Source organism: Tachypleus tridentatus, chromosome 1, assembly GCF_004210375.1.
Source record: "Tachypleus tridentatus isolate NWPU-2018 chromosome 1, ASM421037v1, whole genome shotgun sequence".
NCBI classification, from domain to species: domain Eukaryota; kingdom Metazoa; phylum Arthropoda; class Merostomata; order Xiphosura; family Limulidae; genus Tachypleus; species Tachypleus tridentatus.
In genome coordinates this window covers 100,610,173-100,638,100 of record NC_134825.1, presented here as the reverse complement: position 1 = coordinate 100,638,100, position 27,928 = coordinate 100,610,173, and the positions used below count along the sequence as shown (strand labels likewise).

The window sequence follows — 27,928 nt, the reverse complement described above, 5'->3', positions numbered from 1 at the left end:
CTGACCTTCCAAATCTTGTCCCACATGACTTTGGAACTGATGGTAGAGGAGATGCTAGTTGCAAAATTAATCCAAGATTCCTTCTAGCTTTGATGCCTTACCTGCTGAGTATGTGCATGAGCCCACTGAAAATCAATGCAGATTAAAAGTATGGGATATCTGAAAAAGGTATTCCAGGTTCATTTAGGAGTCTTCTTCCCATGTGTGACTATTGAAACAACTGTTAATTTCACCACTGTGTAACTACTTAAAAATGTAATTTTAGTAACACACAGTAAATTGGTTTTTTTTATAAATTTTCATGCAGATGTTCTATACGTAGTTACATTTCCATGATCCTTGTAAACTAAATGTTAAAAGGTAATAATCCTTTTGGTTATCCTACAGAAGCTTCTACCAGTTTGACATGCTATCTATGGAACAAACTCATCTCAAGAGATACATAAACACTCATACAAGTTCATATGAGTTGGAGGTTATATACTTTAAATATGTTTTGTTGATATAAACTTGTCTATACAGTTAAGCTGAGAATTGTGGAATATGGGAGCTAGGACTCCTTTGTCTGACTTGAAAGTGCAGTATAGGATTATTTTTCCTGTCCTTATTATGTACAAACATACTTAAAGAGATTCTTTATACCAGCAACCAAATGAAGCTAAAGCCAGCCAAAATACATTTCTGTATTAAAAGATTTAAGTTACTTGTTACCTTAGGTGTTATTGCTTGCATTTCCTTTGCTGGTGGAGTTCTATTTATTCCCTAAATAACACTTAACGACATTGCATTTTTGCTTACACTTTTCACTACTTGTTCAATGTCAGCATAACTTAAGGTTAAAAATTAGTCAAAATGTAAATTTTGGTGCCATTACCAAAAGCCTTATTACTGAAGAATTTAAATATACTCTTGTTTTCTGTTTGACTCTCTAGACACACAGAATTTAGGGTTAAGCCAACAGCCAGTCCTTGGTATACAGAAGAAAATACAAACATTCTGAAGCAAAACATATGCTCTACAGCTTCAATAACACCAGAACCTTATCAAAGTCTGTCAAGAAATTCATCTACTAAAGAAAAATTAGACTGTCATTTTCTCTGAATTGAATGAAACTGATCATATCAAATAACATTAAAAAGGCAATCACCACCATATTTAATGTTGTTGTTAACTTTGGTGTAAAGTACATATACTCTTCAAAAAAAGAAACACAAAATGGATATTTTTGTTATTTTAAAGAGAAATATATGTAATAATGTTACAAGCTCAGAGTATGTGATGTTACACGTGTTAAGGCACTGATTGTCAGACCAAAATGACAATAAAAGTTGTGCACTTTGAAAACGGAGGAAAACATTGGGATTTTTCACCAAAACGCATGCGTCGAATAAATTTGTTTGAGAGATCTGCATGTTCTGCAAGTGCAACATGCATAAAATCCTTATAAAAGTGACGGGTTCTTGGTTTCCATAGCTCAGTGTTAAGCCACCGACACGCAATACAGTTACGCCAAGACTGACTGAAGCACAACGCAATAACGCCATTGGTCGCTTGGAAGCAGGCGAATCTCGATCAGATGTTGCCAGAGCTGTGAATATCCACCCAAGCACTATCACAAGGCTATGGAATCGTCACCAATAACATGGATCAACTCGTGACCGTCCACGATCTGGCAGACCTCGTGTGACCACGCCTGCACAAGATCGCAACATCCGGTTACGTCACCTTCGGGATAGGACCACCACTGCGACGTCTACTGTCTCAACCATACCAGGGCTGCGTAGGATTTCCGATCAGACTGTACGCAACCGTCTACGAGATTCTTAGGCCCCATGTGCAACCCATCATGGTGAACGTCAACGACGTTTTTAAACATGACAACGCCCATCCTCACACAGCCCGACTCACCACTGTCTTCTTGAGACACCACAACATCAATGTTCTTCCCTGGCCCTCCAGATCACCAGATTTAAACCCCGTCAAACATCTTTGGGACGAGTTGGACCGACGTTGCAGCAGCTTTGCAAGCTGAGTGGACAGCCATTCCACAGGATGTGATTCATCATCTCATCGCTTCCATGGGCAGGAGATGCCAAGCAGTTATTGATGCTCACGGGGGGCATACTCGTTATTGACGTTGAGTGACGTTAAAGTTCAACTAGTGAGCGTGGACTTTGCCTTTGCAGACTTTGGATGTTAAGTAGTGAATGTGCAAAGTTTCACACGTCATACAGAACTACCCGGAATAAACTTGTTAACAATTTGTCTCATATTTTGCCTTTTGCGTTTCTTTATTTGAAGAGTATAAATTTCAGTGCAATGTACTAAGTCCAACAGAAGATACAAATTACTGTGTAACAATCTGATATTCCATAGCAAATGCAAGAACTCCCAAAATGAGAGTATATGGTCAGAGTTGGGTTTCATTTTCAATTTACCACCACCACTATTACTAATAAAAACAAAACAAAAAAACCTATCTACCTTATTATCTGAACATTACCATAAACATCTTTTTTTTTTGCCCTTAAAAAATAACACAGGACAAATATTTTCTCTACATTACTATATATAATGTAGAATAATGTTATAAAAATACTTCAGGGTTGACTATGTACAAGTATAACATAACTGCAGTATAATCTCCATTAAAACATTGCTTCCAGTGCCTCAACTAACTCTGATAAAGAAAAGGGGCTCCAACCTTAAAAGTTTTATGCCTTTTCTTCCAAAAATGTCCAGAAAATGGAACAATATGTTCATCAGTTTATAATGTTTATCACCCCTTTACTTCATGCAAGCAAGTTTTGTAATAAACCTGTTCACAAAACATAACTTTGTCTAGAACTAACTTGAAATTATGTCAGACAAAATGTCAGCACTTTAATGATTATAATAAATTTAGGTTACAATATTAATAATAGTTGTATTTTATCCTATAAATTTGATATTAACTTTTATTAATAAGCTTTACAATTTTCCTGGTTTTGTTGCACTAAAATTTGAAATTATATTAGTACCTTTTTGGAGTAACAGTTTCTTAAAGTATCAGTCTCTAATTTCATTTAATTGTATGACATAAATTAAAAAATACAATGATCTGTGTACTACTAAACAAGTAGTAGCAATTAGCTTATTACGTTTGGCAATGTGTCTCTCTTTGCACGTCATTCCTAAATAATGAGCTTCCACATTAAGAGAAATAGCTTAATCTGTAGGTATTAACAGACCTCTCAAACCTGTGTTTTCTCATGTTATGGCCAGGAATTAATATGTTGCTTATTTCAAAATTCTTGAAACTCGTCAAATACTTTTTATGCATTGTGCATAATTATCCATCTCCTCTGTAGAATAATTCAATTGTTAATTTTATAGAAAATTTGGAACACTAGAGATTAACTTATAAACAGTCAGTGGCTATACAAAATTTTAGTTAAAATTAATGTATCAAAAGTACACAGTTGTATATACAGTCCTTAAGTCCAACAATGCCTATACATTACTGTGAAACAAGAAAATTAACACTTTACAATCTTTATGATGAAATTAGTTAAAAATTATTTTATTAATTTGCATTTTGGTAGTTTGCATTAGAGACGTATAAAGTTATATGATGTATTGGGTTGAGGAATAATTCATGAGCATTTCTTCAAGTTAACAAAATATATTCATAAATGAAACACTTTCGCAAAATATTTCATGTCATTTGGTAGATAATTTTTTGCTCTAATAGATGGTGTGTTTGATTTTCATGTCTTTAATTTTTGCTTTCATTTTCAGCTAATTAAATGGAATGTCAAGTGGACAAAATCGAGCATTTTCGACACCATCTGCTTTGCGCATTTAATTTCTTGCAATTTCGTTTAAAACAATGCATACTTTATACCTAGGTATTACATGAAATAAAGTATCATAATAAATGTTTTGGGTGTAATGTGTTCATGTATTGAAGTATTGTATAGTCTTGCATGTAATGCTTGAATGAAATTATTTAAAAACGCTCACGAATTGTTCCTCAACCTAATAGGTCTTTTTCATAAATGATAATTATATAAAGAACTATTAAGTGTTATTAAAAAGAATTAGTTTGGAGCATATAAATAAACTATAATTATTTGTTTCATGGTGTACTTAAAGCAAAAGTCTATTCTGGTAAAAAATTAGAAAATATGGCTTCAAACAAATTATAATACATAGGCCTTATGGAAAATAAATACTCTAAGAATGAAATCAATGCACATTTGCTAGAAGTACAGATATGAAACTTTAGAAAACTGAAAGAAAATTTAATCTTTCTTTAACAAAATGCTTGAAAAACATTCTAAAATTTCAAAATGGTGTGCTTATTTATAGTACTTTTGCATTGAAAATAAAAAGTTGATTTAATAAGATTGGTAAATATTAGTAGGATTAAACATACTAGAGTTTGTTGGTGTAAGTATTACTAAGTTACTTTAGATAAGGCTTAGCTCTAGTTGTAATACACCTATCTGTAAAGTTATAAAACAAGTTAAAATAATATATATACTGTATTACTAAATAAATATCATCTGATAAACTAGTTATTAGTCACTTCTAAATTTTACAAATAAAACTAATTACTTTGCATGAAGATAAATTAATGAAAAAGTTAATACATTTAATACTCAAATGTTAAGGTTGTTAGTGTAGTAAATAGACTACTTGTATTTAGTGCTGATTACCAGTTCACAATCCCAAGTACCAATGGTTAAGAGAAATACAGGTGTGAAGTGCTCACAGTTTGTACAGTGCAAGGAGTGAGTTTTGTTTGGGAACTGCTAGTAGCAAATGTTTATAATTTGTTTGTAGTTTGAAGGATAAAGGAGAAATTGGAAACTATCTTAAACAGAGTAGAGGCAATAAACAAAGACAATATTAAATTGGGTGAAATAACAGCAGTATTTAAAAGTTTAGATTATAGTTATGGTTGATTCTTTGGTAAGGCACATGAATAGGATAGTCTGTGAGTAAACAGGAAGATAAAATGGAATTACAGTATCTAAGGACAGAGGCAGAGTAGGTGATATAGTAAAAGGAGCTAGTAGTAATGCAATGAGTTTCTCAAACTTAAGATTACAAGAACCGATACACAATTCAAAACAGAAATCCATAGAAAAATCCCCCATACTGGATTAAAGATTCCCTAGAACTTAGCACATGAAAAAAACAAAAATTCAACGTATTAAGAAACCAAATAAACACAGCCACAAAACTATGCTCACCCAATAAAATTAACAATGAAATCAACAAAATAAAACAACACTTCATCAACATCAACAAATTTCCTCCAAAAATTGTTAAAGAAATCATACATACACACCTACATCAAAAACATGGCCAATAACAAACAAACAGTAATAAATCCCAAGAAACAAACTACAAAACTTTACTCTGCTGCATACTACATATTCCTGATAGCAGTGAAAAAATAACCAACATTTGGAAAAAACTTATAATACAACATTGCTGTAAACACCAAATTCATTCAAAAGCCAGGTACAAAACTAAAGTCCATACTATGTTAAAACTACACTGAAAAACACAACACCAACATTATTTATAAAATACAATGTAACAACTGGCACAACTTCTACGTTAGAGAAACGAGCAGCAAACTGGATACCTATTCAAAGAACAAAAATAAACACATTTACATATTTTTTGAACACTGCAAATCAAATAAAAACACAACACAACCATAGAAAATACCCAGATACTAAGTAGGGAAACAAATATAAACAAATGCAAAATCAAAGAAGCCCTACTTAAACAAAAACTCAAACCGAAATTAAACCAATATAAAGGAACACCTGTTTACCTACATTAATTAATAACCTAACATATACTGAAACATCCCTACAGTCCAATACCCTAGTGATGTGAGGAAAAGAGTAGATGAACGGCACTAATCAGCAAGTACACGGGTTGTTAAAAGCAGTTAAAGAAAAGGATCATAATTTAATTCTGTTAGGGATACTAGAAATGAGGTCTCTAGAGCTGAACCTAGACTTAGATTAATATTTTAGGATGAGCATATTATCTGGTTGACCTTTAGGATTAGCTTGATAGAAAAAGGAATTTTTTGCAATAAATGATTTACATTTAAACAAGTTAAAAATATTTTGTAAATGTCAAATGATGTACAGATGACTGTCAAAAAGAATAAAAACTACAATATAGGGATGATACAGTTATACACAGATCATCCCTGCATCACTTTCTTCATTAAAATTTAATGTTACACTGTAAAATACAGAAGCACAAAATGGTCCTAAGGTCATCCAATTCAACCAACCTCAAAGCAAATGGCTGTAAGAGATGTTTTGACTCATCTCGGTATTCTTTGTATGTACATCCTAGGTACTTAGTTACATTATAATGATGCCTTCCTTAACATAACCATGACACAAGAAATCAGGAATATGGTCAATGAAATATACAACTACCAAATGCAGTAAACACTTATTTCATTTAGAGATGATCTACAAATTATTGTATCATTCCTATATTTATGTTTGCATTCTTTTTGGCACTGTCATTCCTACATCATTCCAAATTAACAAAATGTTTTATTACTTGTTTGTGGCATTTTTGCCCCTGATTGAAAGTTAGTGTACTCTACGAATGAGCATGATAAAATGTATTGATTTTTTTTTTACTCCTTCATTTCATATACAATGTAGGGGTCAGCTCCTTAAAGGACCAATTGTGTAATGAATAAAGCATTATTACAATTATCTAATATTCACCTATTATTGGCTAGTTATTCCCACTTCATTCTGCACTTAAGCTTTAAGAGAAGACCATATTTCTGTAAGAAAGCTAACTTAAAGGGGTAACAATAACATTGTTTACACAAGAATTATATTTTTGTTGTTTTTTAGTTACTACTAGTTATTACAACTAAGCAATGAATGTTATATGTATAAAAAATGACTGGTATGGGTAGAGAAAGCACTATGTAGAGGAGCAAACAATGTTTCAACCTTCTTCAGTCATTGTCATATTCACAAAGGAAGAAAGACGTTACACTGTTCACTCACCTACATAGTGCTTTCTCTACCCATACCAGCCATTTTCACATATATAATTTTCTCTACAAGTAGGTTTTCTTATCATCACAGATTAAGCAATAAATGACACCATACACTGACCAGAAACACAGTGTGGATTTTAGTTTATACTGAAATTAGTGATAAAGTAGCTGCAGAGTTACCTGACTAAAACAAAAAGAAAAACGAACAATTTAGTGGGTTGGTCACTTTCTGATTTGGTAACTTAGCAATGGTTTCTTGACTTGTTTTGGGGCATGTTGAGTACAGAGACAAAAGAAGGTGAGTGGCAATCACCTTTTGAAGCAAAATTATCTGTCACTTTTGATTTTTTTGGCATGCATATTTGTATTATACCTACTGAGTACCTGGGCTATCCCTACATACCAAGTCTACCAAATATGACAGCATGGAAGCTAAACTGGTTGAAATGGGTATTAATACAGTTGTAACTTTAAACTTGAACTAGGCAATGGTGAGTGCCAGGATAGAAATAAATGTAGAGAATAACATAGCATAACAACAGAAGTAATTTTAAGAATAAGCTAACTGTTACTACTGTAAAGCTAAGGTATATGAAATAAAATAATTACTTTTAAAGGATTTTAACAGAATGGTATTAAACAAAAATCAGTTAAATGACAACAATTTTGATTGCAAACATTTCTTTTAAATAAAGTCATAAGCTATTTAACAGGAATAGAACACTTAAAAAAAAAAAGGTAAGAAATGAGTTAACACCTGTTAAAATTAAAGGATAGTAAATAAAACAGTAATGAGATTGAATCTAATTGAGTTTCTGATAGTTTACATTGGGAGATATCTTTTAGTTGAAAATTCTTACATATTGCCAGATAAAATTGAAGTAATTAATGAGAAATTATAAAGTGATATTAAGATTTCAGCTACTTTAAAGTCATAGTTGTGGGAAATTTGAGGTTGAGACAAATTTGGAAATGTTACAGTCAAACTATGATAGAGACAGGCTTTTAGCAACTGTCCAAAAATGTTTTTCCTCACCAGTATGCAAGAAAACTTAACTGGAACAATACTATTTAGATTAATTATTAACTTCTATACAAAATTGTTGAGAGGTTGAATGATGGAGGACTTCTCCGTTCAAGTGGTCATTATTCTATTAAGTTTGATGTTTTAATGCATAATAAAATCAGGAATAGCTTTGAATGGATGCAAAAAATATTACCTCTTATGAATTGGGCAACTGAATTGAATGTTGATACCAATCAATTTGGTTGAACCTATTTTAAAATATATCTTTATATAATAAAAAGTAGATAAATTCCTTGTAGAAAAAGAAAGGATAGCTGCAAGCACAAGACCAGGATGGGTTATAAATGGTATAAGAGATGAAGCTATAGAAAAGCTTCACAGATTTAAGAAGTTCAAACTGACTGCTAATTAACTGTATTTTTTCAAATATTAAGATCTCTTCTATATTAATCTTCACAAAAGAAATATTAAAAGTTCCTTCTTTTTAGTATATACCACCTAATATGTTTCACTTCCTCATACAAGTTCCTTTTATGGACAAACATACTAGCTTCTTTCACACTGGAACTGTTTGTCTCAAAGATGGCTTTTGAAAAACAACTTTATTTGCTTTCAGAGGGCAACACACCTCTAAGTAAAAAAATTCAGTTCCACTATTCCTCGAGATTTCCAACTACAAAACATTTAGAGTACAATAACAGAAGTACTATTTGTTACATTATTTTACAATATTTGCAGCAACCTCATGACAATTATCATTAATTTGAACAAAATGAGTTTTTCATAAAACTTTAACACTTTGTTCTATTTAAGATATCAGTTCATTGAAAAGTTATACTCCTAGTGGAATGTCACTCTAGATTATTATAGCTATGTTTCCCTTCCTAAAGACACTTTAAAGTTAATTATATGGCATGCATAAAAGTTATTACTGAAATATTCCTATCAGTCATATAACTTGTTGCATCAATATTACTTTACATAATCTAAGAAGCAACAAAAGAGGTCTCCTAAAAATTATCTGATGACCAAAACTTTATATCTATGTATTCAAAATAACATGTTCTTACTTGCATTGTTTCTTGGTGCATTCAGATTTGCCATTTTATTCAGTTAACTATTTGAAGTATTTCCTTGTCCTTTTTACTTCAGGTTGAAGCATACGGTATAATAAAACTGAAAGTAAAAATAATTACCGAATTAAAAACCATGAGCATGGTATATTAAGCACACTGTACACTATAATTCAAGGTTATACTTTTATAATAGTTAAATGCATTTTACAGATGGAAACTTCCACTAGAAAGATGAACTACATCTCAATATACTTAGAATTAAATCAGCTAGACAAATAGAAATCAAGTGGATAGCACACAGTTGCTTTTTTTCCTATAATGATCATTCAGTTAATTTAAGCAAAATTGCACTGTTAAATATTGATAACAACTGCTTATCAGTCTCTCAGAAAACATAAAGCTTAAGCAATTATAAAAATAAGATTACTTATAGCACGAGGATTTTGTAAGATGGAAAATAACACAGAAAACTCATCACAAAATAAGGCATAAAAATAAAAAACATAAGACTGAATAGACAAACAATTCAACTAAACAGAGAAAACTATAAAAAGTAGCAATCACACAAACCTTTTTAGCTTCTCAATTTTTCTGAAGCTCTTATTATATGACCATTGTTTTAATGTTATAGCATTAACTTATAACAAGCATAATCAGGATTGTTGTTTTTCTACTTGTAATGTAGTCTGGTACTGCAATTATTTTTTGTATTAACTTTTCTTCTGAACAAGTGCTTCATTAATATCAAGTGTACAGTTTAATCAGATTCCATTCAAAACAATGTTTTGCTTTCTGTCATACAACCATGCTACAATACAATCAACTAGTCTTTCCCCAATTCATTTAATATTCTTAGCTTATCTTTTAACTAGAAATCCTGACTAACAAGGCTACTGATGTAACACTTATTGGAGATTTCTAATTTTAGATCCATTGATTGTGACTGTAAAAGGTAAAACAGGATGTCAAAGGTTTCCTGAAATGATTCTACACCAAACTGTCAGACAGCCAAAAGGGAGGAGGGAGGTATATGAAAAAAGGGAGGTTAGTGGTAAATATTGAAAAGTTGTTCCAATAAGTGGCAGTACTAATTGACAAATTTTACTTTGTGAGGGGAGATATCTTATTAAAAAAGCAAATCAGAACAGTGGAAAGTGTAAACATTTTAGTCTTTGACACAGTCCTTGTCATCAATATCCTTTAAGGGCTCAATCCTACTTTAACACTTTACTTAGCTTCAAAATAACTAAAATAACCCTTACTATTACATTATCAATTATCTGTTCTTACAGGTCCTTTTGAATTTCATGTATTTTTTTAAATAAATCCCTAGCTTTCCTATGGTTCTATAAAATCTTCCAACCTATTGACCAATTTAAACTTCTTAAATCATATGTTCCATAATATCTGACAGTGATTGAGTGTCCAAGGGAGTTGGCATTTGCTAATATTCCTAAGTTTTAACCTTAAATCTTTAATGCCTTTTTTGTTTCTGTAATGTATTCTTTAATGCTCACAGGTAGGTAGGTTTTGTTGTTTGTTTTGTTTTTTTTTACTTTTGTTTAATTATATTTATGTGTCCTGCTTTTTATCTGGAAGATGGTTCAAATTTTAAACTTGCCACAAATATGGCAAACTTTTGATACAAATAGTGGTAAAATAATTGTAGGTAGTTTTACCAGTTTTGTTGCACACCCAGGTCCCAGATACATAAGCCATCATAGAACATGTGGTATTGAAACCTAATCTGTGCCATTTTTTAAGTCATCACACAAGAATAACAATAATTATTAAATTCACAAATTCCACTAATCCTCCAGCTTTAACTCTGAAAAAGCAGTTAATATTTCATTAACCTACACATATGGATGGATCATGGGACAAAATGCTCATGACAACCTTTTTTTACTGATTTACATTCACAATTTAAACAACTTTTATTATACTTGTAATTATATAAAATTATCATCAACCCAAGTTTTACTTTATTAATTTCAAATGAAAATATTTAAATAAATACTTAATCTTCACTCCTCTACATCATGTGGTACCTTCATTCTGAATTTCCCCCTTGTACAACTTTCAAGTGTTCAATCAATAAGAAACATAAGCTATAGATAGTTACAGGCCAAAATATAAAATTTAAACCTCCTACCTTTTGGATTGACTTTGAAATCAACAAATGTAACAAATCCACCAGACATACATCCTCCAATCTTATCATAGTATACAATGATCTTAACTAAATCACATGTACTTATTTGATGGACATATTTGTAACAAACAGAGCATTTTTTTATCTGCCAAAAATTATGCTTATTTATTGTCACCAGACTTATGTAGACAGATGGCTTCCAATGCTTTGTTTATGTCTTTTATTATTCAGCTCTAAAAAGCCAAAAAAATGTATTTATAGTTTAGTTATAAAGCATGTTAAATTGTAGTGATTTGGAACATTCTATTCTAGTATCTGATATATTTTGTGTTCTAAAATGCATATTTAAAAGGTACATAAACTACTTTTTACACAACCAACAAAACATCATCCAAGTGCAAACAGGCTTAACATCTAAAGTGAATGCTAAATTCCTCATTTTTATGTACATCTTTATCTGTTATATATTTTTTAACATAATTAAAATGTAAAAAGTCCTTAAACTGGATAATAAAAATAACTTAACATTTTATGAACTTAAGAATTTGAACTTGCAAACTTAAGTTATGTGTAACTTGAATACTTTGTTCACTTCATCTGTATGTGGAGGAATACATGAGCTGTTGCTGTAATTTATTGCTTCACACAGAGAAGTAAACAACTTCTCCAGAACAAAGTTTGAGATTAAAACAAGAAAATTTACCAAAAACAGATGTGAAAAAATTAACAGCTGAAACTGTGAAAAAATTAAATTGAAGATCTAGGAGCAAATGATGCATTCAAAGAAGATAAAGGATGATATTCACATTATTTCATATTTTGAAACTTTTCACTTCACTGTACACTGACCAATTTGCTACAGTAAATATCAGGGAAGAGAAAACAATAGATAAAATAATTTTTGCTGGAAAAATTTTCAATATTCATTTATAATATTACACATATTATAAAATTGTAGGATGAATATAAATATTTGTATTCTTAACATGAAAACTATCTTTCACTAAAAGTGACTTAAAAAAGGCTTCACAAACTTACAGATACAAATTTATTTAATAAATCTGATTTTTTTTATTTTTGTTTTCTACAATACTTGCAATATTTACCAAAATCTTGACAAATTTAGCAAAGATACACTTAGTACATATAGTTTACCAGTTTCAGGTAGTTACAAATTTGGTCAAATTGACCACGCATGCATGCATTGGGTTGATACTGAACATAGTTAACTGGCTAAATGTCTTTCTGAGCAGCTTACCAAATGCAGTGCCTGTGAATAATCAACTGCATCCTCCTCACAGCCAGCAATTCCCAAAACCTTATTATCATTTCAAATGTAAGTTATTAACCATTCTTTCATGATGATACCAATATAAATTGAAAAAAGAAATGTCTTAACACAGAGCACTGATGTACTCTGTGACATTAATCCAGTTTACCTAAATTCCATTTACAATATCCTCTTCTTTCATCCTCTCATTCCCAAACACACAATTTTATGTGGTATCCTTTTAAATGCTTCCCAAAAATCCAAATTACCAATTCCACTCTTTTTCTCTCATCAACAAAAGCAGTAACCTTTTCAAAAAATGTCAAAAATTTAGCAATACAAGTTTTCTCCTAGTAAAATCATGTTGTCTATCAAACAAAGTTTCAAACATTTTTAATTACTTTGCAAATAATCTTTTGTAACTTAAAAGCTTTTCCCACCTCTGAGAAGACTAACACCTGTAATTGTGTGAACAATTTTTATTGCCTCTATTCAAAAGGCAGACAACATTAATAAATTTACAATTCTCTAGGCACCCACTCACTAAATAATGACTTCCAAAGGTTTTGACAAATGGCTTAAATATCCTATTCCTTAAACTTCCTTCATTACTCTTAAGGAAAATATGTGGTCCAAGAGCCTTGCCATTTCTTTCTCAACAAGCTCAAAATCTTGTTCATCATGCATATTTTCCTCTAACAACTTTTGAGGATGAAGAAAATTATTTAAATCTTTTATAGCAAAATAAAAAGTAAAATTCAGTAATTCAGCCATTTCATAATCATCAGAAATAAGCCATCTGTTATCATCATAAAATGACCACATTTTTATCTTTCAATTCTGCTGATCTGTAGTTTATTTAAAGAAATCTTTACTGTTATTACACATATTTTTTCCTTCTCATCAGTAGAACTAGTCAATTCAATCAATTTACCAATGAGTAGTAATTACATTGATTATTATATTGTAATTTAATAATTAATAAAAATTACAATTTATGGATTCATGTTATGCAAATGATCAACTAGCTAAAAGGTATAATTTTTCCTTACTGAAAACATGTTTTATATAGGTACCTACTTCATCTCATATAAGCAATTCTTGTTCACTGCTGCCCTCTATATGCATTTTTTTTTCAAATGCCACAAGCCTTGAGCTCCCATGTACCTCATATTTAACTGGTTTAACTGTGACTTGCAGGCAGATCATCATAGAACAACCTCCACAAAGAGAAGTGTGGCACACTCTCCTGATGCATGAGACTCCTTTTATTGGGTTCTACCGAACTATCACTTAATGTTTTCACAAAAAAAATGGAAGAACTAGTCTACAGTGGGTAAAAATGGTAAGAAGTGTGAGAAGAGGTAAGTACCTATTGGAAATATGTTTTCAGTATCGGTAAATTATAGATTCTGATATAGTACATTACCTCCATTACCATAAATAGCTAGATGAACCAATGCAACGAAAAACCAAAAACATTCAAAGAAGACCATAAAAAGAGTAAATTCTCACAGTAAAGGTTTATCATCGAAGTTAAGGTTTAACATTGAGGTATAGCATAAGAGAAAGAACCATTCTTAATTACATGTCAAATCACCATGACCCACAACAAGAGTGAAAGAAACACAAGTATAACCAAGGGAGGCATACAGACACCTATAAGTCATGTGTAAAGACTTGGATTAATTGGTTCATCTCTGAATAAAAAAAAATCACTGGGAGCCAACATCATTATGGGGGAAGATGAAGGATAAAAATCAAAAGGAAGAACTTTATTTTGATGGCTCTCTCCAAAGATACATCTACTTGGATAAAAAACCCATACAAGGCTGGAGCATCAGACTAAGAACACACCAACTATACCAGTAGAACACCATTGCTATACTCTATACTGAAGGGTTGTAACATTATTTGTATCACACATCAATATCACATTTAGAAGGATGCCCCCATGGTTCACCACCCTTGTGGTTCGGAACTGGACAATGGTAAAAAGGTAGAAGAAAATGCAGTGGAAAGTCTGGAGAAATGTCAACAATGAACACAGTGCAACAGATCACCACAAAAACCATATTTTGAAAAGTAGACCATACATGATTTATTCAATCAGAGGCATAGCAAGAATGAGCAGTTATCCCTTTCTGGTTTATCCATAAATGAGTGTAGTCCAGACAACCATATTAATGAAGTAAATATATTGCTAGGGAAAACTTATACTTGTGGTAATCCCATCTCAACAGTGAGTATATTATTGCTATGGAAATTAGAAATATGCAATCAACATGCCCTGACAGCATTGATTTGACTATTTGAAGCACACATGGTCATGTACCACTCACTACAGAGTGGGATCCAAACAGTTAAAAACAAAGTGGAAAAGCCTCTGAAAATAGAAGATAGATATAATTTACCCAGTCATAGTCTCACCAAAGTCTGTAAAACGGCTATAGGCAGAAAATGACAACTCACAGATGAAGACAGCAATCCAATGCAGACAGTGAGATTTGAATATATGTATGGTAGTCCACGTGTTCAACTAAAGAAATTCCTCCAAGAGACAATGGAAATGAGACAGCACAGAAAATATAACAGACTGATCGAATAAAGAAAACATCTGAAACAAATTACAGGAAGAAGAAGATAAGGGAGAATAAGCATATTGAATTAAAATCAAACCCAAATGGTCAAGGTGGAAGAACAAACATTATGAGCAGATGACATCTGCCAAGGAGTAAATAAATGAGAAGAGGTACCATGGAAATAAACAGTATGTGAAACATAACAATGAAGAACACAAATGTAACATAGTAGCTTATCTGACCAAGGATAAAGGTGGGAAATGGAGAAAAGTTAAATTGACAGGAGGAGGAGGATTCACCCTCCTGAGCTTCCAAAAGTTTTGGGAAGATCAATTCAGATAAATGATAATATATATGGAATGAAACAGAGTACATGAAACATCAATGGCAAATAAATGCAACTAATAAAATCCACCAGCTAATAGGTGAAAGAAATAAGTTTCACAAGATAAGTGAAAAATAGAGCACAAAGACAGAAGTTCAAATGGAGGTAAAGTAAAGCAATGAAGAACTACATTAATGTCCCAGGCAGGAAAAGAATACATGCTGAGGTTAACAACTAATCCAGAAGAAATTCAACAACAGAGAAATAGTTTGGGAGAGGTAAAAACTTTGTGGTGCCTAGAAAAATGAAGGGTGGAGTAAGGCAGCACAATAACCCATGACTTAGGAGATAAAAAGACCCCTGATCAAACAACCAAGTAAGGAAATGGGTAACATGAAAAACAGTTGGTCATGCAGGTGAAAACACTTGACCCAAATATAAATATCCCTAGAGAAAAGCAAATGGAACAAGCTAAATAAAGCAGAAGCTCACCAGGATAAAGCAGATTTCCTCATTAGAGACTGGAAAAAAATCAGCCATGAAGATGAAAGATATAAAGGACCAGATGAAGCATCAGTGACCAAGACTGATGCAGAAGGGATGGAGTAAGAGGTAATAGAGGGGCAGGTAGGTAGCTAGGTATTTCATGTTTACTAGCACAAATATACTAGGCTATCTGTGCCAAACAAGATGTAGTATACTACAATGGTATATGAAAGGTAAAGTATGTAAAATTAAGATCCAAGAGGAAGACTGAAGCATTAAGTTCAATCTTGCTGTCAGTCACCTGAAGTTGGCCTTTCCAGTCCTGGGTTCAGGTCAAAATAAAAATTAAAATGTGTAAAATAAATCATACTAAAACAGTATATAGTACAATAAAACCTTAAATTAAGTTAAAAACGGTCAATGGCTCTTAACAAAGTAAAAACATGAGTGAAACAGCCAGTATCACCTATGACATTGGCTAATGTCAAGGGCAAACCTACCTTAATGTTTAAAATGGCATTGTCATTCTTAGTTATAACAATAGCATGATAATAACATATGTATGATTGTGGTGCATCAGTACCAGATAAAAGAAAGTGGTGAGTTAAAAAACTGTGATCAATACATAAACTAGCCAAAACAACTTCCTCCCTTTGACCACAGTCTATGTATGGAACAGGTATGGTGGTGATAGAGCCAGAGCAGATGGACTTTGCTGCTTTGTCAGCTAGCTCATTCCCACAAATACCAACATCACCTGGTATCCAAAAAAACTGGACAGAAAGAGATGATAGAGATGGGCCAGTTTGTTTTGGATATTGATAAGAATAGGGTGGTATCTAATATGGAATGATGTCAGGGCCAATATACAGTTGAGTGAATCAGTAAAGATCATACAATTCATATATTACCCAGTTTCAATATGATTCAGAGCAAGAAAAATGGCATACAATTCAGCAGTGAACACAGAAACTGTAGAGGAGATTCTGTGTGCTACAAACAAATTGTAACAAACCATAGCAGAGCCTACAGAGTCACCTGATTTTAAACCTTCTGTATATATATATATATGGGAATGAATGGATCATCTGAAAGATGTTCAACAATTAAAAAGTAAAATTTCCAATCAGGAGTACTGGCCTTCCTCAGGTAGCTCAAAGATTGGTCACAGTTGGGGATAGTAATTAGCCATGATGGAAGAGGCCGATCTGTTGATACTGCTATGCTATTCAAAGAAAGATCCAATTTTTCTGATTGTGCCTGGATCCAAAGGCTAAAAGGAACAACAGCAGATTTTCTATTATAAAAAAAGTGTGGGCCATTGAGGATGGAAAACACAACCCCAAGTAGGATGCTGTGGTAAGGAGCAAAGTTTGAAAGCATACACAACAGACAGTTGCAAACGGTGAATATACAGAGGGGGTTCATGGGACTCCACATACAAACTTTGGACTGGTGAAGTATGAAAGGCAACAGTGCAAAGCCAAAGCCCCTGATGGTGGATAAGATCCAACCTTTTCAGTGCTGAGGTTCTGGCAGAACCATAAATCACAGACCCATAATCAAGTTTGGATCAGATAAGGGCATGATAAATTTTAAGCATGAAGTATCAATCCACTCCCCAAGATATGGAAGAGAGGACACGGAGGATGTTTAGTGTTCTCGTACATTTGACATGAAATTGCTTGATATGGGAAATAAAGTTTAATTTACAGTCAAATATAAGACCTAAGAACTTTGCCTCAGGGATGACAGGAAGTACAACATCATCAATACAAAGATCTGGATCTGGATGAATACTCTGTTGGCAGCAGTAATGTACACAAACAGTTTTTGGGAGAGAAAGTTGAAAACCATTTGCTATGGTCCACTTAATTATATGATTCATTGCAGTTTGTAGCTGCCACTCAATAAACCTCATGTTTGATGATTGACATGAGATGTGAGAGTCATCAACAAAAATACCATTTGCAACTGAATAGGGTAGCTGTTTACTAATAGCATTAATCTTTATAATGAAACATGTGACACTCAGAACACAGCCCTGAAGAACTCCAAGTTCCTGTGGGAAGAAACAGAAAGTGTTGAGCCCACACAGCCATGAAATTGGTAGTTCATTAAAAATGCTTAATAAAAAGTGGCAAATTGCCACGCAATTCGTATGAGTGAAGGTCTCGCAAGATGCTATATCTCCAGATCGTATTGTAAGCTTTCTCTAAATAAAAAAAAATAGAAACAAGATGTTATCACTTCAAAAAGTCTTCTCTGACTGATGTTTCAAGGTGAATTAAGTGGTCTGTCATGGAGCATTGTCTTTGAAACCCACACTGAGTGGGTGAGAGAAGGTTGTTTGATCCAAGGAACCAAATAAGATAAGCATTATTCATCCTCTCTAAGGTCTTACTGAGACAACTCATCAAAGCAACTGGATGGTAATTCAAAGGAATCTTTGGATCCTTCACAGGTTTAAGATAAGGGAGTACAATAGCTTGGTGCCAAGGATCAGGAAAGACATTATTCTGCCACATCTGGTTAAAGACAGCCAGGAGAATAGTAAGAGAGGCAGAAGAAAGGCAACATAGCATCTCATAATGTATATCATCAGGTACAACTGAAGTACTGCCAAACCGATGAAGCACAAGTTTGATTTCCCCAGTGTGAGAAGGCAACTGTAGTCAAAGGGATGATCAGTCAAAAAGGCAAGAGGCAGATGTTCAACTTGTGTTTTAATAGCTTCGAAGGAAGGGGATGAGTTTGAAGAGCTAGATACATGAGAGAAACATTCACCAAGAGTACTGGCAATGCTCTGAGCATCAGCAACTTCATGGCCATTGGATATTAAAATGGAGAAGGGGCATAAGTATACCGTCCACTGACCTTCCAGATCTTGTCCCATATGACTTTTGAACTGGTGGTTGAAGAAATGCTGGATGTGTATTTAATCCAACATTCCTTCTGGCTTTAACGTCTAACTCACCAAGCCTGTGCACGGGCTTGCTCAAATGTAATGTGGTTTGAAAGCGTGGGATATCTACAAAATTTATCCCAAGCATGTTTCTGAGCTTTTCATGTTATATAACAAGCAGAATTCTACCAAGGGCGAAGATGCTGAAGGAAAGATGTTGAGGTTTTGGGGATGCACTGAGCAGGTGCTTCAATAATACAGTTAATTACTGCTGCTACACAATCATCTATTGATGATTTACATAAGATGGCAGGATCAAGTTCCAACAGAGTAGTGAAAGATGGCCAGTTGGCCTGGTCCAACTTCCACTGAGGCACACGGGTCAGATGGCACTGACCATGGCCAATCTCTCTTAATATTATAGGAAAATAATCATTACCCCATGGATTGATGTAAATATCTGAAGAAAAGCAAGAGGGGAGCAAACAGCAGTAAATGACTGACTGGGTGCATGAAAATAAGTGTAAAGCCAGTACTGAAGAGAGACAGGTTGTGATTCAGGAACATATACTCTATAGCATGACCTCTCACATCAATACTAGAGCCACCCCAGACAGGATTATGCCCATTAAGATCCCCCAAAATTAAAAAGGAAGTTGGCAGTTTCTCAATGAGAGCATCAAGGTCTGAAGAATTATAATTTTTTCCAGGGGTAAGGTACAGAGAACAAACAGTGACAGTACAACCCAAGGAGATACGGATGGCTACAGCCTCCAAGGGCATATTCAATGAAAAGGACTGGGTGGGCACATGTTGATCAACCAGCAGTGCTACTCTCCCATGTCCTTGTCCTACACATGACCTGTCATTTTGATATAAGGAATATTGTCGAATTGCTACTGTACTAATAGGTTTTAAAAGAAAGACATTTGGGATGATAAAAGTCAATCAACTCCTTAATGTCATTCACATTTGACAGTTCCATTGGATTAGTGTGGCCATTTTTATTTATTTCAGAGGAGAATATGGCAAGGAGACCTTCTGCTTGCAACCTCGCTTTTTTTCTTTACTGAATGTGGGTAGGTCACTCTCTAGTGATCCTGCTCTGGATCGAGTAGGAAGGTCAGTGTTTGTAGACAAATGTTCCAGTGATTGAGGACACGAACAAATGATTTGTTTATTTTTTGGGGTGTCAAGAGAGGAAGATCCCATGGAAACACCTAGCCTTCAACAAGGTGAAGTTGGGCAATGACTGGAAGATGTGGTACAGACAGAGATAGAAGTAGATACTGATTCATTAATTTTGATTTTGAAGGGTACTAGATTAAGATGTGCTGTTAAGGATTCTGTAGGAGGCACGGAAAGGTCTGTCTGGACTCCTACTGTAGTAGTGGAACAGATTACAACAGCATAAATCCAAAACAGAACTGGGAATAATAATTTCCAAGCTTATGCATAACTAATATTGTGAACTGTCTTCAGACATTGTACTTCTTTCTCTTCTGCCTAATTAGGGCAAGAAGTAAAATAGGAAGGATGTGGAACATTACAGTTAATACAATGCAGTTCTAGTTGGCATCCAAAACCATCATGTCTTTACCAGCACAACAGGTACATGTCAAGGAACCACGGCAAGATGTTTTCGAATAACCAAATTGTTGACAATTAAAACATCTAACAGGGTTAGGAATATAAGGCCATACCTTACAAATCAGATATCCTGCCTTGATTGTGGTAGGAGGACATGATGTTGTAAATCTTAATATAAGAACATTTGTCGGCTCCATAATCCTGTCTCTACAAACTTCAGCACACAGTTGTAACACCTTGGCTGGTGAAACCTGCGAGGATCTCTGACTCAGGAATGGTTTTAAAACCCACTCAACTATAACTCCTCTGGAAGAATTCAAAGTAGAATGAGGAGTAACCTCAATGAGTATTTCTCCAATTACCTTTGGTTTCAAGAGGAGCTTGGAATGTTGGGATAAAGATGTTTCCACTAAAATGTCCCCAGACCGTAATTTGTTTACCAATTTAGGAGAGCCAGCAAGCCCTTCTTAACCCTTCTGAATAAAAAATCCACCCTGAGGTTTTTCAGTTAAAGAATGTATAATTAAAAATCACAGGACAGATTCAAAATTTGAGTTTGACCTAACAGAGTCATCAATGTAGGGTCAATTGCCAGTAGTCAGATTTTTCTCTATGCTGCCTTGCTTGCTTTTTTTTTTTTATTTGAGAGATATCCATAATAAAAAAGAATATTTCAGTGCCCACTGACCCCACCCACCATGGAGCTCTACAAGGGATACGCACTACACTGCCATATAAGGTCACTGTAGTGACGCCAGGGTTTCATAAGCACTATACCCAAACACCAGTATCAGACATAATGTCCACTACACCCGTTGAGGATATCCTACGCTAGCAATCAGAGGGGCAGATTGGAGCTGGAGCAGCTGTAGAAACCACTGATATGCCAGCCAGAATAGAGCAATCAGAAGAACTTGGCACAAATGATCAAAATCACCCTGTAAAGAAGAAGGATGGGAGGATAAATACCCAGATACTTGTTGGTCTGATCTTGACTAAATGAACTGATAGCCAGAGTAAGATGGTAAATAACTAGAAACCAAAACAGAGGTAACTTGGTTTTGAGATGTGGCAAATGCACCCAGGTGAAGAGTACCCCAGTTAAAGCATAGCCACAGAACCCACCTGAAGTTCAGAACACAAAGAGCTGGGAAGGAGCTGGATGGAAAACAGTAATGGGGTCATGTCTTGGTTCTGAATGAAACAAACAATCCACCAAAGAAAAGGTAACTTGTTATCACACCAACATCTTATAAAATTCCAGTCTCAGGATTATTATGAAAAACAGAGCTCTGTAGAAAAGAAGCCATACACAAGTCTCAGAAATTAGTAGGACAAAGCAGCATTCCTCCCAGGAAATCCCAACCATATAAAAATTCATTAGATGTTTTTATTGGTGTATTTATTTCTTAATATAGCTATAAAATCAGTGTAAAAAAGTGAAAAACTCACTGCAAGATTAGTGTTTGTTGCCCCTTTTCACCCCCCCCCTTTATTTTGTTTGCATTACCATCCAATGCAATCATTTTTCTTTATTTTCTTAATATACACATACCCTTTATAACACAGCTTATCATTGCCCTTACATATTTTGACTGCCTCTTGACTCTTGTTTTAAAACAAGCTAGCTTTTGATGTTGAATTCCTATTCATATAGTTTTACAAAAACAATTGGTGTCTTATTGGAAAAATTTAGTATTACTTTGATAAAGCACAAGATTCATACTTTGTGAAAAATAAGACTTGAAAATGCAGAAAATTAAATGAAGTTGACCACCAAAATTTCTCTAATTTTTATAAATATTCAAAAGTTTTTTGAACAATGTTTCAATAGTGGACAATCACTAAATTTTTCTTTACAGGAATTGCATCATCATATTTTTTGTTTTGTGTTAAGACAAAACTGTTTTTTCATGTCATTTATATTTTTCAATCATTTTTTGAAAATTTTTAGTGTTGTATTTGACTGAAAAATGTATTTGACAAATTTTTTCTTGAAATACAACCATTTCTTTTCAATGAAATGCCAATTTTTTTGCAACATTGTGTAATTTCTCATATTGAAAAATACAAGCTATAATTACCAAATTACCTACCTAATTAGATTCTCACTTAGAAACAGACACTCTTTTGAAACAATTTCCTTAAAATAATTAAGTTCTTATTTTGAAACAAACCAACCTGAAATTGCAACCAAACTTTCAAGGTGTCTTACAAAAAAGAAAAAAAGTAATAAAAATAAATGAAACTATACTATACTACATATACTACATAAAAAATATTTAGGCAAGACATTGTCTGTAGAAACAATGTGTGTATCCCTCTAACATTTAACTTAATTTGAAATACTCATAAATCATATGTTTGAAATATTTTAAATACAAGTGCTCCATCTAAAAAACTTTGATATTTATTTTCTCTAAGAACTTCTGTTTTGTTCATTAAATTTCACATATTCATTTTTTCCATGTTTTAAGAAATAATTTTATTTCCAACAATGAAAAAAGCTGTCAAATACCTTGCACATGATGCAGGCCTATAACCAAAATTAGTCAGGTTTTTAATACTTTGTTGGTGATGTTTAAGGTCACAAAGGTTATTAATTTTATGAAATATTTATTGTTTGATAATGATGCAAAGAAATTATTTTTATCAACAGAAATTGACTACTTTTTAAACATGGTAGTCTTGTGGAATTTTGAATTTGTGTATATTAATTGCATTTTAAGATAGTTACAGGTTTTGATCTACTTAGTTCATATGATACATTTTCAGGCACAACAGCTCAAGATTAAAAAAGTAACTTACTCCTAAGTTATTGTACCTAAACACAAAATTTCTTATTGCTTTTCATATATTTTCACAACTAAGTTTAAAACAATTTTATACATTAATTCTATATTGATTTGAATAATTTTAACTCAAAAGTATTTGAAAATTGACATACTCTCATTTTCAGACATTTGTTTTTGTAATTCATGAAAAGTTCATATACATACTTCTGTATAGCCACAAAGTGTTTGCAAAAATGATCCACTTTTCAATTTTTTTTCATAATTTTTCTGCCTATCCTAAGAATAACAGCATTTTGCTATGAAACTACTGTCCCTATAAATATATTATCCATTTCTTAATTCCCAAATGTTTCCCTTAGTTTTTGTACAGGGCTTGAATGAAGCATTCTTATGGTGCTGTGTTAAGCAGTTTGAGCATTTACTGATCAAACAACTTTGAAACCAGTTATAAAGAAATATATGATTGTATAAAACAAGAATTATATTATAACATATTTCACCAAATAAAATAAAATCACCACATCAGAAAAGTTTATCAAATATTGTAGGTGACTGCAAAATATTTTAATGACTCAAATCTTTGTTGAATATTTGTATTCTAAAAATGGCTGACATGGGTATTAAAACTTTAATTAAAATAAAGTACTGAAGATGATCTAAGATGCTTGAAACCTTGTTCTGTATTTTATTTTAATTAAAGTTTTAATACCCATACTAGCCATCTTTAGAATACATTTTTACTTCAAGCAGGTTTCTTGTCGTCATGAATTTACTGAATATTATTTTTGTTTATCCTATTCAAACAACCTACTTAAATAAATTGGCTAATGAGCAACTTAATTATTAATAATTACAACTGTAATATGTTTTAAATAAAAAAAAAACATAACATTATGGCCCTTACTGCAAAAATCAGCACAAAACACGACCTACAAGTTCTGAATCTACAACACTTCAGACTAAAGTTATAATCAAAAAGTAAGTGTACTGATTTAGTAGTACTGGGCCTACTACTACCCTAACAATATCAATAAACTGTACCTGATGTATTTACTAGTAGATGTAGTACAAACGCCGTATCTACTCTTATGAAATGTATCGTAAACTCAGTTCAGATTTCATGCTCTGCATCTGTTTTATCATTGTGAATAAAATAATAAAATTAATTTTATTGTAAACAATTCCAACATCAACACTACCACTAGCCATATACAGTTATGCAATATATTAATTATGAGATTTACTTATTTACTAATAATAATATTTAGTGTACTGCAATAGTTACTTTCTAGCCCTAATATCAAAAACTCCGAAATTAAAAATCGCTAGACTCAGTCATAGAATTTACAAATTAAATATACTAATAACAGTAATGTTATAAACTTACGTATCAATATTAACTAGCGTAAACAACATAACATAAAAAACAAGACGTTTAGATGACGAATAACACACTCGCGTTCACACGGTACAACTTGTAATTTGTATAATGCGACATCCTTATATAATAGTAACTAATAATATCACTCGAAAGTAGCTAATTTCAACGCCGTACCGGAGATCTAATCTTACCAAATAACTGCTAAATTATATTTAAAAATAACAATGACCTACTTACTATTATTACATTAAAATTTATGTTAAATTAGTATTATCATTATTGTGGTACATCCAAGTTACAAGTCTGTTACAACTGCTTATTTTAAATAGCGTATAAAATACACTTTCTGCCAATATTATCTGAATGCATATCATATGTATACAAATTTTACTTCTCTTAGCCAACGACTTACCTAACTATGACATGGAGTGTCGTCAACAGTATTTATCACAAATACGATATTTTCTCAAGCATCCAACTGGACAATTTAAAATCAAACCGAAATAAAAGCAGTACTGACGGAAGGAAGGAAGAGGTCCAGTCAAACCTGACCCTCCCTGGTCTATAAGACCAAAAACCCGACAGAGCAAAAAAAAATGACTTTCATAATTGCTCTTTTATAGCCCACCCTCTAAACTAGAAACCTGCACAGTTTAATTGAAATATTTAATGCGTCAAGTGAATCGAACAGAAGTAGGGACATAATGATTCTAAAATCATAATGAAGTATGCACTATTCATTGACACAGTTAATAATAGAAACCATACCTGCAAATAAGTTACTGTGAGTTAAAGTTAGCTATTACAAAGAAAAAAAACAGATAAGAGATCTCGGAATAAAACAAGTCCAAAAAAACTGCATCCAACGACTCTGAAACAAATCAAAGCGACTTTTAAAAAACAAGTTCAATTTAGGTTGTTATAATAGACCTTCATAAGGTTAGCATCCACCCACTATATTCTTGATCTTGATACGTCCACCAAGAGATTAATACCACTGAGATTCAAGAATGATGGAACCTATTGGCATAATATTGAAAAGAAGAAGAAACTTTTACTATAGACTTCAAATGCATAAATTAATTTTAAGTTACTGTGTTATAAATCAGAATGAACTCAAAACCCCTAGATGTAATTCACAGTTTAGTATGTAATTTGATATTTTAGAACGCGACTCAAAACACAGCAAATGTGTTATAGAAATGCGATTAATTAATTATGGATACATGTAATGAAAATATTATTTTTGTGTGAACTTCATACAAAGTCCTTTACAGAATAATCAGTGATGACGAGAAAACCCAGTTGTAGAGAAAATATATATGTAAAACGACTGGTTTGGGTTGAGAAAATTTTTATGTAGAGGAGCAAACAAAGTTTTGACCTTCTTCAGTCATCGTCAAGTTCACAAAGAAAGAAAGAGGTAACTGACCGATAGCTGACCACATGTTTGACGGGGGTTCTGTAATTGAGTGTAGGATTGTAGAGGGCGTGATTAGATGTTTGTTATATTTATTAATATAGGTATAAAGGTGTTCCTTTGTATTGACTTATTTTGGGTTTCTTTAATTTTGCGTTTGTTTATGTTTCTTTCTTTCTTTCTTTAGTATTTGGGTGTTTTTATGGTTATTTTATGGTGATTTGCAGTGTTCGAAAACGTGTGAAGGTGACTTTTGATGTTCTTTGAATCTGGCTTCCATTTTTCTACTAGTTTCTCCAATATAGAAGTCGTGGCAGTTGTCATATTGTATTTTATAAATAATGTTGGTGTGGTGTTTGTCAGTGTAGTTTTTACATAGTATAGACCTTAGTTTTGTGCCTGGTTTTTGAATAAATTAGATATTAACTGGAATATCATATTTTGTTACTAGTTTTTGCCAAATGTTTGTTATTTTTCTGCTGATGTAGGGAATATACGGTATACAGCAGTAAATGGTTTCGTGGTTTTTTAATTTGTGTGTATATTTACTTTTGTTAGTTGATGTTGCTTTTTGTCTAGATGTGTGCATATAATGTTTTCTACAATTTGTGGAAGAAACTTATCGATGATGATGAAGTATTGTTTTATTTTCTCTAATTCGTCGTTAATTTTATTTGGTGAGCATAGTTTTATGGCTGTGTTTATTTGGTTTTTTAGTATGTTGAGTTCTTGTTTTGTTTCATGTTCTGAGTCCCAAGTAATGTATAGTCCAGTATGGGTGATTTTTCGGTGGATTTCTGTTTTAAATTGTGTATCGATTCTCGTAATTTTGAGGTTAAGAAATGATATTTGATTGCTTTCTTCCTGTTCACATGTGAATTTAATGTTGGGATGTACAGAATTAATGTGACTGAAAAAATTAAGTGTGTGTTATGTAGATCAGAATCCCACAATCGTGTCGTCTACATAACTATACCAGTATAGTGGTGGATGTAATGCTGTGTTAATTGCTTGTGTGTGTTTCAACTTGTGTCATAAAAATATTGGCTAGAACAGGTGATACATGGTTGCCCATGCCTAGGCCATTTGTTTGTATATAGTTGTGATTGTTGAACATGAAGTTTGTCTTCATCGTGGTGAACTATATGAGGGTTGCTAACTGGTTGCTTGGAATGCCTATTGATAGGTTAGGGTCTCGAATATAGAGTTCTAAGGCTTCAATGGTTGGGGCTTTATGATTAAGTTGATTAAGATTATACTTAAAATTGAAAGAGTCTTTGATGAATGAGCTGGCTTGATTTGCTAGTCCTTCTATATTCTATAAATCACGTCATTGATTCTTTTCACGCAACGTAGTGTCCTTTTCAACGTCTATTTAAATTTGGACATCATCAGAACTCTCATGAGAATTGTTCAAACAAGCTATGTCACTTTTATTAATTTCAATCTTATCAGCATTAACATAATAGTGACTTTTTATTTTATCACAAGCTGATTTAAACATTTCCAAGCTAGAGTCAGATACACCCAGAAGAGCTTTTCAAACTATAAATCCCTCAAGACATGCAAGAGTGTTTGGTTCCATTAAACACCTATCACCACATGTAAATTTAGTACCAATAACTGCTCTATTGGTATATTCAATTAAAAACTATTTCCTGACACGTAACAGATAGAATATCTACAATAATAACATAATCCGATCAAGAAAAATTACAACAGTTCTTATGTTTAAACATATTTGATATTAGTGTTTATTTAGTATGAAAATAAATAAACTGTGTAAACGATAGGTACAACAAACGTGAATCTTTAATAACAACAAAAAAAGAAAACTTAAAATGCATGTCTGCGATGGG

General features: G+C 32.8%; 1 protein-coding gene across 3 annotated transcripts in view; it reads right to left on the bottom strand.

Moving 5' to 3' along the window:
- The window catches only part of Dis3l2 (Dis3 like 3'-5' exoribonuclease 2), a 112,152-nt gene extending 86,944 nt beyond the window's left edge, over positions 1–25,208 (bottom strand). The window contains exons 1-3 of one of the 3 annotated variants that reach the window (XM_076514854.1): positions 24,656–24,787; positions 24,310–24,399; positions 9,155–9,260 (exon numbers count right to left, since the gene is read on the bottom strand). In XM_076514854.1, coding sequence (XP_076370969.1) covers positions 9,155–9,188 — 34 coding nt within the window. In that variant the 5' untranslated portion in view covers positions 9,189–9,260; positions 24,310–24,399; positions 24,656–24,787. Of the gene's footprint in view, positions 1–9,154; positions 9,261–24,309; positions 24,400–24,655; positions 24,788–25,061 lie in introns of those variants that run through there. The other 2 variants (XM_076514873.1, XM_076514863.1) reach the window with 2 other exon arrangements.
- Positions 25,209–27,928: the final 2,720 nt, after the last annotated feature.